This window comes from Camponotus floridanus, unplaced genomic scaffold (genome assembly GCF_003227725.1).
Source record: "Camponotus floridanus strain SB8 unplaced genomic scaffold, Cflo_v7.5 scaffold234, whole genome shotgun sequence".
Classification (NCBI taxonomy): Eukaryota; Metazoa; Arthropoda; class Insecta; order Hymenoptera; family Formicidae; genus Camponotus; species Camponotus floridanus.
Window position 1 is genome coordinate 53345 of NW_020229364.1, and position 13961 is coordinate 67305.

Below are 13961 nucleotides of genomic sequence, written 5' to 3' on the forward strand. Positions count from 1 at the left end.
TTGATTCCTCTTATTATTTTGTTCGTAAAAGTATTATGATAAAATAATCAAAAAATGAATATTTTACTAGATATTTTATGATTTATATAGAATTAAGAAATTATTTCAAGCCTCATAACTCGAAAAATATTAAACAAAAAATATTTTATTATAATGCTTTAGAAATCTCTCAAGAAACGCTACAAGAATAAGTAATAAAAAATAAAGGGTTCCATTTAAAAAATTAAAGGTGATTTTCACGTGATTTTCAAATAATTTTTCATGGTCAAACCAATGACACCATCTTATGGCCTCCTTCAAGTCATACAACTTTTGTTAGAAACATTTCTTATTAAAATGTATAGTTTATGAAATATTCGACCGTTTCCAGACTATAGGTACATCCTGTATGTACAGGGTGACACATTTTTTTAAATGATCCACTAAAATAACTCTTTAGAAAAGCACTTTAGAAAAAAATGTCAAATACAAAAGTTGTAAAATTCAAAGAGAGAGACATTTGATGATCTTGACTTTGACCTAGGGATCAAACTTGGAAGTCATTCGAAGATTAACTTAAAAATTTTAAATAGAAATCTCTATTTTTCATTATTTTTATAGCTTATATCGAGAGTTTTAAAAAACACTATAATTAAGTTATTTTTCATTAAGTACATTTCGAGTTAAGATTCGAAATAATTTCTTAATTTTACATAAAATATAAAATCCGCCACTCACAATCGAAATTTTAATGACATATTTCTGAGCAAAAGTTGAGACGAAAATTCTAATACAACAATATTGAGGCTACAATAATTTTTGAGTTATAACGATCAAAATTTGCCAATGATATCACATAGAATTCGCATGCTCAGGTTCAAAATTACATTTACACGTATATCGATTTATCATCTATTATTGATTTTTTCATGTCAGATAATATTGATTTCTAGTACACAGCTGATTTTATTTTTGTATTTTATAATGATAATAGATTAATTTCTACAAATATTTCTTTGATTAAAAAGAAATGTATCTCATATATATATATATATATATTCGGAAAGATATTCGGCTGGCACGAGTAGTCTGATGCACCCTATATATATATAGGGTGTATCAGATCACCCGTGCCAGCCGAATATCTCAAAAACCGAGAACGGCAGACAAAAATGTTTCCTACAAAAGTTATAGGGTTTCGAGTAACGCATTACATAGTAATATTAGTATGACCTTGAAAAGCGTTGTCAAGGTCACGTAAAGATCACCTTCAATTTCTTAAATGGAATCCCCCATTTTTCATTACATATTCTTGTAACTTATTTCGAGAGCTTTCCAAAACACTATAATTAAGTTAGTTTTCATTAAGTACTTCCGAATTATGAGGCTTGAAATCATTTCTTAATTTTACATAAATCGTAAAATATCTTGTAAAATATCCATTTTTCCGATTTTTTTAAAAACAACTATGTGTTTTCTTTACACCAATTGATTCCTCTCTTTATTTTGTACATAAAAGTATTAAAGTAAGATAATCGAAGTCTCACTAATTATTGTTAAAATTAATTACTGTTAATAATTAATATTAAAATTAGTTTATTGACTTTGAATTGACAATCTTGAGAAATTTAATTTATCTTTAAGTCCTTTAATTTAATATGATATTATAACAAAATTTCCATTATTGTTTATCATAATAAAATTATAATAAATTATAATAAAAGATTATAATAAATTATTCATTATAATAAAATTCCTATCAAAAAAATGTTGATACAGAATTAAAATTGTACAAAAAGTTATTTACTAAATGTAGATATATTTATTATATTATTACATCGTCTAAAAATTTAATAAAACGATCTAATCCTTGATATAGTTTTATTATTTATTATTTAGTAAAAAATCATTATCAACTAGTAGAGTCAAGTAACCTTTCGAAATCGCGAATGGTAAAAAAAAATGCTTTTAGAAACAAGCAGTTATGCGCTCAGAATCGATCAACCGTAAAATGTCTATCACAAAGAATAGAATGCAATTGAGTAGCAACCAGACGAATTATACTTGCAAAAGCTGTAGCAAATATATTTGTGATTTCTCTGATTTATCTTCACACGAAATAAAATAAGAGCGATCATAAAATTTACTAATGATGACACAAAAGACAAATATCATCGAAAAACGAAATTATGATTAGAGAATGTTTATACATGAATTGGCTATTTCTTCTACCATTTCCTTTCTCCTAATTTATTTTATACAATATAGATTTGGACTTCTAGATTATAAAATAACAATTGTTATCTCTAATTAGTATCTAAACTGAATTGAATTATTTTCTAAACTGCAAAATATAATTATTTGCATTTCTTAAACAAAAATTGTTGCTAATATTTTTCGAATTATTATTTTAGACACATAATATTGTGTGTGTGTGAAACTATTAATTATTAATTATTGTATAATTTTTTGTTATCTCAGTTTCAACAAGTTTTGTTTTTCATCAATATCGCAATCTATGTATGTTTTAATTGCCAACAGTATTAAGAAAAATATTATTCAATCAATCAAATATGTATACATAGCTACATCTCAATGCACGATCATATTATCGGTATTTAATAATATTTAATCTATATCGTAAAATTTTGCTCACAATTAACTGTATCATCTGAAGATGTGTAGACGAAAAATGATGCATTGATCAAACTTTTACAAATTGCTGCGTCATATCATATAGAAATGAATTCTAAATATATAACTATTTATTCATGTTTCTCAAAGTTACATAATATAATATTAATAAAACTAAAGTTATATAATATTAGTAAAACTAAAAAACTTTTTGTAGAAATAAAAACTTTTTATAGAAATAAAAATTTAAAAATACAAAATATAAAATTTAAATTTAAATGATTTGTTTAATAAAAGTTTGATTATTATTATAATAATAATTAACTTATGTTATTCTTAATATAAGTTAATTAATATTACTTAATTTACATTATTTAAATAATTTAGTTTCAAATTTAAGTAATTAAATTTCAAATTTAAGTTTGAGTTATTTAAATATTGCATAATTTATTAAAGTATAAGTTAATAAAAGCGATTCACATTTTATTAAAAATAAATGAATTCTGTTTGTTGATTTAAAAATTTAGTTATGTATAAATGTTAAATATATATTAAATATATGTTAAATATATATTAAATATATGTTAAATATATATGTATACATATGTATATATGTATGTATATATTTATAGTAATCTACTCTCTACATTTTAGATGTTTGTTTAGTTGGCTTCTTCACCTAAAGAAAATTGAACGAATAATTCATATAATACACTATTTATTTGTTCTTAAAATTTGTGTTTATTTTGTTTAGTGAAATTTTTTTTGGCAATAAAATTAGGTAGCCAGTGAGTTTCTTCACATGTTAAAAACAAATTAATTTGTAAAACAAACATACAAAAATTTATGAGTTAATAATACGTTTTTATATCAAAATATTTTGGATTCTTATTCATTTCCTAATTACAAGTCTTGTATTGAAAAATAATAACATCTTATAATGTCTTTAAAATTGCAAAATGAGACCTCCTAATTATAATACAATTTATTTTCTTTAAGTACTCTTATATCAAAATATTTTACATTCCTTTTGAAATAAAAAGTAATATCTTTTTATAACTTTTTTAAAATTGTAAAATTAGGTAACATAATTATACAATTTATCATTGTTTTACAATTCAAGCTCAGTCAACGAGTTCATGAAAGAATATAATTATATAATTTTGTGTCAGACCATGATCGATCGAGTGTGAAATACTTAATCGTTCCCATTGAACAATTTTTACATATTACAATTAGAAAGAATGAAAAGTTTATTATTTTTCTTTTTTTTTTTTGATCGCAAGCTTAACGTAAAAAACGTTAGAAAAGAGATTTATGGGTCTATTCTGTAAAAATGCTCTATAAGCTGCATCTCTATAAGCTATGTAGCACTGTAGAGTAAAAAAGTAAGAGCGAAGAGCGAAAAAAAGAAAGAGCTAAAGAGCTACAGAGTTATAGAGCTTACAGAGCGAAAATTTTCTTACAGAATATACGACTTAACTGAGGTGTGAAATACATGATGTGAAATAAATAATGTGAAATGTTGAAATTTCGATGTAAATTTGCGTAATCTTCTTGTTATAATCTTCTATACAAGTATCATATATATCATATATATACCGGGTGTTTCAGACCACCCGTACACCCCATTTTAAAGCAAAGGAAGTGGTTATTTTGAAAAATGTTTCAGACAAAAGTTGTTGAAGATAAAGTAATGCATTACATGGGTAAATTTGATTGACCTTGGGTGGCGTCGTGAAGGTCATGTCAAGGTCGACTTGAATTTTTTAAATGGGAACCCCTATTTTTCATTGCATATTCTTGTAGCTTATCTCGAGAGCTTTCCAAAACACTATAATTAAGTACCTTTTTATTAAGTACTTTTTGAGTTATAAGGCTTGAAATAATTTCTTAATTTTATATAAACCATAAAATATCTAGTAAACCATTCATTTTTCGATTATCTTATCTTCATACTTTTATGTACAAAATAATGAGAGGAATCAATTGGTGTAAAGAAAACACATAGTTGTTTCTAAGAAAAAATATGGAATTGTTAATTGCAAATTACATATTTTTTCTTAGAAACAACTATGTGTTTTCTTTACACCAATTGATTCCTCTCATTATTTTGTACATAAAAGTATGAAGGTAAGATAATCGAAAAATGAATGGTTTACTAGATATTTTATGGTTTATGTAAAATTAAGAAATTATTTCAAGCCTTATAACTCAAAAAGTACTTAATAAAAAGGTACTTAATTATAGTGTTTTGGAAAGCTCTCGAGATAAGCTACAAGAATATGCAATGAAAAATAGGGGTTCCCATTTAAAAAATTCAAGTCGACCTTGACATGACCTTCACAACGCCACCCAAGGTCAATCAAATTTACCCATGTAATGCATTACTTTATCTTCAACAACTTTTGTCTGAAACATTTTTCAAAATAACCACTTCCTTTGCTTTAAAATGGGGTGTACGGGTGGTCTGAAACACCCGGTATATTATAATTCTATATTAATTACGTATCATAATTTATATATTGTGTACATTTTTATTTTTAATTTTAAACAATTTTTATTATATACTTATATTTTTTAGTACAATCCATATTTTTTACATTTAAATTGTTTAATATAAAACTATTTAACAGAATTGTATAGGATATATACAGATTATATATTTAAAACAAATATATGTATATTTAAGACAAAAATTTTCAATCGTTCCGATGATTTTATATATCGTCAATATAATTTTTACGATCGGAAAATTCGCAATTCCGCTTATAGCTTGGAATAAATATGTACGATCGGCATGTTGAATCTCGTTAACCCAGTAAACACAAAGTAATAGTAATATAAGATTCATGTTTAATAATTATTTAATAATTTCCCACTCAACAACATAACTGCAATGTAACATGCCTTGTACGTAACAGTTACATTGTTGAATAGGAAATTATAACATTAATGTTATATTACTGTTACTTTGTGTTTACTGGGAAATGACCTGGGAAATGGCGCGAGATATGATTCACCTCAAAAGGACGTTGTCGATTGCAATTCTGATTCACAGGTGCGCAGGAGGCACCGGCTGATTAAGGGTGGTGACAAAACCGGCGCGGCTTCTACAGGACTACATTCCAAAATTCTCTTGGAGTAGAGAGTAGCGTTCAATCCACCAATCAGGGTGGAAGAAACAAAAATTTCCTTGTCCTGATTGGTCAACGAAACTCTATTCCACTTCAAGGAGAAAATTTTGAGACGCAACCTAGAGGACAGGTAGATTTCCACGCTGATAAAACCGGCGATCGATAAGAAACCGCGTGGAGTAGTCAAGACGACGGAAAGGTGAGGTAAGAAAAGTGCGCGAGATCCGCAAATTTCTCACCGAGGATACCGACAATACTCACCGCTTGAAATTGCTCCAATAGCTCCTGCCGGTCGTCGATCGCAGTGGCCATGTTTGCCGGAATATATAATCCTTCCGCCTTTCTTTTCTCCGCGATGGCGACCCCGGTCAATGCTTCTCTGTCACTCCTTCACGCCCTCTCTCTCTCTCTCTCTCTCTCTCTTTCTCTCTCTCTCTCTCTCTCTCTCTCTCTCTCACTTCCTCTTTGAAACCGTCTGTCCCTCTCGGCCCGGTGACTCGCGTATATGCTCCGTACACACGGTGACACAATGCGGCGAGCAACGTGCAACGACCACTGTCGATGATCACGATGGACGACTTTCTTATTCGATGTTGTTGCGCGAACACGAACACGCGATATCTAGTGTTGACTACGAACGGCTCGGTTGCGGGGCGCGTTTTGGAACAAATTTTCGAGACTCTACGAGCAGCCAGTCGAGCTAAACGCGCAACAGCATCCCACCTACTCGGAGTCGCAGCGAACACTGGAGTAGGAATAAGGAGTACGGAGGGAAGACACACATACACAGTGTCAGCAGCCCGACCATCACCGAGAACGCACGAATCTTCCCGAACCGTCCAGTCAATTTGACTGGATTGAACATATGTCGGGCTCCGAATTTTTATTTTGTATTCAAAAAATACACTAACAATAAATCTCGTTTAACGAATACACTTAAAAATAAAATTAGTATTACTTAAAAAAAAAAATATATATATATATATACAGAGTGTCCCAAAAGTCTGGGCACAGTCGAATATCTCACATAGAATGCATTTTTAGAACAAAACGCTTTAGACAAAAGTTGTAAGGATTAAAAAGATATATTTAACTGTAACATCCATTTGACATTGAGTGACGTCGCCAAGCTTAGGGCAAGGTCAACTTGAATTTTTTAAATGGAACCCCTTATTTTTTATTGCATATTTTTGTAGCTTACCTCGAGAGCTTTCCAAAACACTATAATAAAGTATTTCTTCATTGAATATTTTTCAAGTTACGAGGCTTGAAGTAATTTTTTAATTTTACATAAACCATAAAATATCTAGTAAAAAATTCATTTTTGGATTAATTTACCTTAATACTTTTATGTACAAAATAATGAGAGGAATCAATTGGTGTAAAGAAAACATACAGTTGTTTCGAAGAAAAAATATGTAATTTACAATTAACAATTCCATATTTTTTCTTCGAAACAACTGTATGTTTTCTTTACACCAATTGATTCCTCTCATTATTTTGTACATAAAAGTATTAAGGTAAAATAATCCAAAAATGAATTTTTTACTAGATATTTTATGGTTTATGTAAAATTAAAAAATTACTTCAAACCTCGTAATTTGAAAAGTATTCAATGAAGAAATACTTTATTATAGTGTTTTGGAAAGCTCTCGAGGTAAGCTACAAAAATATGCAAAAAAAAATAGGGGGTTCCATTTAAAAAATTCAAGTTGACTTTGCCCTAAGCTTGGCGACGTCACTCAATGTCAAATGGATGTTACAGTTAAATACATCTTTTTAATCCTTACAACTTTTGTCTAAATCATTTTGTTCTAAAATGCATTCTATACGAGATATTCGACTGTGTCCAGACTTTTGGTCCATCCTGTATATATATAATACAGAATATGATAAAAACTTCAGATATTCTTTTAATAACGGATTCTTTAGCCAATTTAATTTTTCCTCAACGAAAAATTTGAGATATCAATAATTTTTTAATTATAAAAATTATAATTTTAAAATTATAATTTTTTAATTATAATTTTTAATTATATTTTTTAATTTAAGCGATTAAAAAAGAAGAATTTTTTACAAATTAAATTTTGTAGAGAAAAAGAGAAAAACAGAATGAGGAAAAGAGGAAAGAAAAAGAAAGGGGAAAAGAGAAAGAGAGAGAGTTAATAAATTAATAAGATTACGTTTTCCAATTATTTTCAAATGAAGTTTACTTTATACAATTTAATTTAATGTTTAACTACAAGATGTATGATAGCAAAATTGGAAATTTGCAAAAAAATGACAACGTTTTTCGATATTTTCGATATTTTCGATATTTTCGTTGTCTCCAAATTAGTTAAAAAATCTATTATTAAAAGAATATCCAGCGATTCTCTGTAAACACTTTGTATGTAAGATTATTTAAGACTTTTGTATACATATACAGGGTGTCTGGAAAGGTAAGGTCAATCGAATAGGAGGTAAAAAAGGAGCATGAGTAAAACACATAATGTAAATAATTTTTTTGTTTCATATTCGCTATGAAAATACTTTATAGGAGTGCATGAAAAGTGTTGAAACCCTTAATATTTCGAAAAGTATCTAACAAAAACGTATTTCATATACTGTTTTGTAAAGTCCTCGGGATAAGCTATAATATGCAATAAAAACTGAGGATATCCATTAAAAAATTCTAAGTTATCTACGTGACGTTGAGAACGCTATTCAAGGTCATAAATCTAATTTTTCTGTGTAATGCTTCACTTAAAATCCTATAATTTTTGTTAAAACATTTTTTTCGAAAATGCGTACTTTTTGAAATATTAAGGGTTTCAACATTTTTTATGCACCCTTATAAAGCACTGTATTTTCAAAATCATAGCGAATACGAAAAAAATTTTATTTACATTATGTGTTCTACTCATGCTCCTCTTTCATCTCCTATTCGATTGATCTTATCTTTCCAGATACCCTGTATATTATGCGAAATTATTAAATAATTTGCACTGAAAAAAAAACTGATAAAGTTTTTAAAAAACATGTCGTATTAAATTTGAAATTTATATCCCGAGAATTTTCATTTTCTCGCTTTTCTTTATTGACATTCTATCTCTTCCATCCGTTACATGAATACGCTTCCACGGATATCGACCTCTTTTAAATAATGTTATCTCGCAGGGAGGATTAAGAGAGATAAAAAATTCTTTCTGAATTCTTTCTGAATTCCCTAAAGATGTCACCTCTTACAATCACTTTTTAAGAGTTGTTTCGGAGAGAGCGTGCTGGTCGGGTTAAGTGATAGCACGTGTTTCTTTGTCCAGAACGATCTTTTGCGCAATTTCGAGTCTACTTGGTCAGATTTTCGCACTTTGTGGAGGGCGACATCATCCGTTGTCAGTGTACTTGTATACGCTCTCTACATCTAGTGTAAGGAATTTTTTTTTTACGTTTGACACAGCCAAATACTATTGATAATCTCATTAGTCGGAATCAGGAAGGCGGGCGTTTCATCCTCCTGTCCTCTGAAGAGCCAATGACCGAAGAAGAGGATGTAAATATTTTGGACTTCCTCGAAGGGCAAACTGGAAGCTATGTCCAGGGAAGAGGTCATGGACATTATTTTGGATCTGTCTGTAAGAAACAAAAGGCATATTACGGAGTCATCTGCAGAGGAGATTCTTTCCGATTCTCAAATTGCAGGGGTTACTTTCGGTATTAATAAATATCTCAAGAATAGGACCTCAAAGAAATCCAAGTGTGAAGAGGATAACTCAAATATAAGCAAAGGAAAAATTTCTTCCAATAGCCTAAAGTCGAAGATAACTAACATCGTGCCTGGTTCTAGTACGTCCAATGAGGAATCGATTGTGTTCCACGATAGATTCAATAAAGGTCCGTACTCTGTTTTTGCTAGAAAGTTGGGAGATCGTGCTATCGCTAAGTCAATTCCAGTAATTGAGGCTTCCAGACTATTATCAAGCACTATTAAAAAGCAAACGTTAAGTTTCAGTCAATTGCCCACCACTCGTGGAATATCTGGATGGTTTACTTTGGTACGTTCCAGGAAGCCAACACTGCGGTTAGGAATCAGCTAGTCAAGAAACTGAGTCTTTCACTATATGTACCACGATATAGAATTTAACGTAAGGGTGCTATTCGAGGTATCCCTTTGAATATCCCTCTTAATGAATTGAACGAGGCCATTAAATATGAGAATCCTTCTATTTCAATTAATAATCTCTTCAGACTTAAAAGGAAAGATGGAACAACTAGAAAATGGGTTGATTCCCAATCAATATATATTACGTTCAAAGATCAAGACTTACCCAAGGCTGTTAGGGTGTGGAAAGTTAGTCTCCCGGTTACAGTTTATATTCCTCCACTTAGGAGATGCTTCCGCTATGGAAGATTTGGCCACACAAGTAAGGGTTGTCCAAAGGAAGAGGACATCTGCCTTAGTTGTGGGAATGCCCATTCGTTGACTAAAGATAACCTTTGTTCGGACAAGTCGAAGTGCATTAATTGTCAAGAGGCTCACCATACTTTAAGCAGAGAATGCCAAGTATTTAAATTGAATCTATCCATTAACGAGGCCATAGTTCTGGATAACATTTCTTATGTGGAGGCTAGAAGAATATCACTGAATCTTCTGAAAATTTCCGCTTCTCCGTTGACTCTTCTTCAAAAGGACTTAAGGAATTTTTCGAGATTACCCGGAACGGGTTTCTTGCAAGAACTTAATTTTCGCCCGGGTTCTTCGTTCGTGGAAGTTCTTAAAAATCATTCCCAACCGATGGGGAACTCTGGAATAATGGAAGATTTCCTGGTCAAACTCTCAGCAGCACCGGATAAAGATACTCTATGAGATTGATTAAAACAGTTGACCTGCATATTAAGAATTGCGGAGATATTGGGAAACCTTCCAATTCAGTTTTACCCTCTAAAAATGGCTAATATCTCAATAGTTCAATAGAATGCAAGAAGCATTAGACAAGATTTTAGAACTGTCTTCGTATTCGAATGGTGTTGACATTTTTCTCATTTCAGAAACGTGGCTGGAACCCGAGGATACTATCAGGCTCAAAGGTTTGACTTAATCCGAAACGATTGAATTGGATTGAATTGGCGCAGGGGAGGAGGTGTCCTCATCTTTGTTCGCCAGGGATTTAAGTACTCCATCATGGAGAATATCAACGATGGTCATGGTACTCTGGAGATTTGCGGAATTAAGGTATTTACAGATCAGGGCACGATTTCAATTATATCCTTGTATAGATCCCCCGATCTTCCTAATCTGTCCAGTTAACAATGGTTAAATTTTTCTTCACAATTCCAAGGTGACTTCCTCGTTGGAGGTGATTTTAACCTTCCAAATAATTGTATAGTTCCACTATTAGAGAGTATTGAGGAGCTGGGGATGTTTGCTTACTTAATGATATTTCCACTTATTTCGAGATGGAAAACAATTATTCCTCTTCTTTAGATTTATCATTTGCTAATTCCTCTCTTTATCTTAAAATAGATTGGGGTGTTAGAGATGACTTCTGGGGTAGTCACACATCTATTTGATTAAATATGAATGCCAGAGTTTCACTTAAAAATCGATTCTCCAAAAGACGGAAGTTACATTCTTCCGGGACTGATTGGGGGATTTTCCGCTCTTCCTTAGAAGATAGAATTGGTTGAAATCTTGCTTAAGGACGAGAATTTGGATGTCTAGTCTATTTATTCCTCTTTCATTTCTATGATCTCTGATTGCTTGAGTTTTGCTTCGCTTAAGAATAAAATGTCAAGGATCTTGTCCCCTCCTAGATTCGTGGATTATGGAATCCCACTCTCTTCTTCCTATCGATCATCCCCTAATTCAAATAAGAGATCTGACCACTGCCCGTGGTGGAATGAGGAATGTGATAAGGTGGTTGCTAGGCGTAAATTAGCTTTGGATAATTTTAAGAAATCCGGTACTAGAGATGATTTCTTACTGTACTAGAGATGATTTCTTACTGTATGTGCTAAGGTAAGAATTGGTCTTAAAAATATTAAGAAGGAGAAGTACTTTAGGAAGTTCTGTGAATCTCTGAGAAAAGATTCCAACCCGACCTATATTTGGAAAAAAGTTAAGAGTTTTCAGAATTCTCTTAACTCTAGTGATTCTCCCAATAAGTATAATCAAGCCATTGTGGACACTATCAAAAATCAAATTTCTTCCCTTTTTCCACCATGGATACGATGTGCTAAGATCCCTCTCCCGTTGGATGGTTTCGATCCTGTCCTTGACCTCTCTTTTGTTATGGAAGAGTTGAATGCCGTTTTAAATAACCTCAAACTTAAAGCCAACCCGACAATATAGACTATAAGATTATTTCAAACCTCCCTAATTCGGCGAGATCTTTTTTGTTGAAACTATATAATAGAATCTTTTCAGATCAGATAATCCCCTTAGAATGGACGCAATACCTGGTGTTTTTCATTCCGAAGGACGTTCAGGCCTTAAAATTCCGCCCGATTTCGTTAGCATCCTGTCTTTTTAAGATTATGGAAAAACTCATTGCGAACAGACTTAACTGGTTTGTGGAATATAAGGAGATTCTTCCAAAGTCTCACTTTGGCTTTAGAAGAAATAAATCGTGTATAGATAATCTCGCTATTTTGCAATCTGAAATTCTTTTAGCTTTTAAAAAGGATCGTGCTCTTTCAGCCGCGTTTTTAGACATCAAGTCTGTTTATGATAGTCCTTCCGAATATTTTAATCTCGAAATTAATTGATCTTGGGGTATCTCCGAATGTTACTGCCTTTATACAGAATGCCTTACGCTAGACAAGTCTACTATCGCTTTGAAGATATTGATGAAATCGTTTTGACCTCCAAAGGTCTCCCTCAGGGGAGTGTCTTGAGTCCGCTTCTTTATAATATTTACGTTTCGGAAATTGAATCTAAATGTGTAGGAGACTGTAAAATAATTCAATTTGCAGATGACATTATCATATTTTGCGCTACTGGAAATTTGCATCAGGATATTAATCAGCTTAATTTGTCTCTTGAAATGGTGAGTGAGGAATTATCTTCGATAGGTTTGGACCTCTCGACTGAGAAAACGAAGTTCTGTCTCTTTAAGAGAAGCTCCAGAAGTTGTATGGAGAGGAACCCACAGCTATTTCTAAATGGTGGAGTGATTCGCCCCTCGCCGAGGGTTAAATTTTTGGGAATTTTTGTTTCTCCTAATTTTCTTTCGTGGGGCGCCCATGTCGATAACTTATAACGTAAGTGTCAGTGTCCATTGAAGATTCTTAGTTGTTTGACCCATACATGGTGGGGAGTGGACCCCCGTTTATTAAAAATCATCTATAACGCTTTGATCAGGTCTAGGCTGGATTTTGGTTGCTTCATTCTTAACGGTCTCTCTAGGAACCAAAGAATTAAGCTGAATAGGATTCAATATAAGGCTGTGATAATTGTTTTGGGTTTGAGGAAGTCCACTCCAACTAATTTCATTCTGGCGGAAGCGAAGGAACCACTCCTCTTTTCATTTTCTCTCCGGAAATCCAATCTCAAGGATGGTGTTAAATTTGATAAGTCTGTTAACGGCCAGAGACTTTTTTGTGATATTTTTAAAGAAGAACGTGCAACGTTTTTAAGAACGTGCAACGTCTTACTGTCTTTTCACAGATGGTTCCAGGAAGGATGAATCGGACTATTCTGGTTTTTCGATGATATCAGAGTATTCTGGTTTTTCGATGATATCGGAGAATGGGTCCTTGGTGAGGAAATTTAGATCGCTGGGCTTTGTTTCCATTTTTACTTTGGAAGCAATGGCTATCTTATGTGCAGTTAAAGAAATTAAAAGGGTTGAAGGTGAAAGGTTTACTATATTCTCGGACTTTAAATCAGTGATTGTTGCGCTTGCTAATGCCAAGGTAAGTGGTAGAACTTCTTTTCTTATTCTTGAAATGGAACACCCCAGACAGCACAGGACATTCTATGAACATTCATTTTATGTCCATTTTACGTCCGCACGTCCATGGACATAAAATAAACGTCCATCGTACATCTGATTTAAGACATCTGTTAATGGTCAATATTTGGACGTCCACAAAATGTCCGGTCTTGGAGGTCAAAGCTTCTCGCGAGCACGCAAGCATGTATTAGTTCGTTCGTTTACCGCTACGCGACGTGCGATGCGCTATCTTTCTCGTATTTAAGTTTCAGTTATGAGAATTATATAAAGTTTG

At 31.8% G+C, this 13961-nt stretch overlaps 1 protein-coding gene across 1 annotated transcript in view; it reads right to left on the minus strand.

The window, feature by feature from the left end:
- Nucleotides 1-6510, minus strand: part of LOC105257938 (plastin-2) — a 41731-nt gene extending 35221 nt beyond the window's left edge. The window contains exon 1 of the mRNA XM_025408844.1: nucleotides 6012-6510. Within this exon, the coding sequence (XP_025264629.1) occupies nucleotides 6012-6062 (51 nt within the window). The 5' untranslated portion in view covers nucleotides 6063-6510. The remainder of the gene's footprint in view (nucleotides 1-6011) is intronic.
- Nucleotides 6511-13961: the final 7451 nt, after the last annotated feature.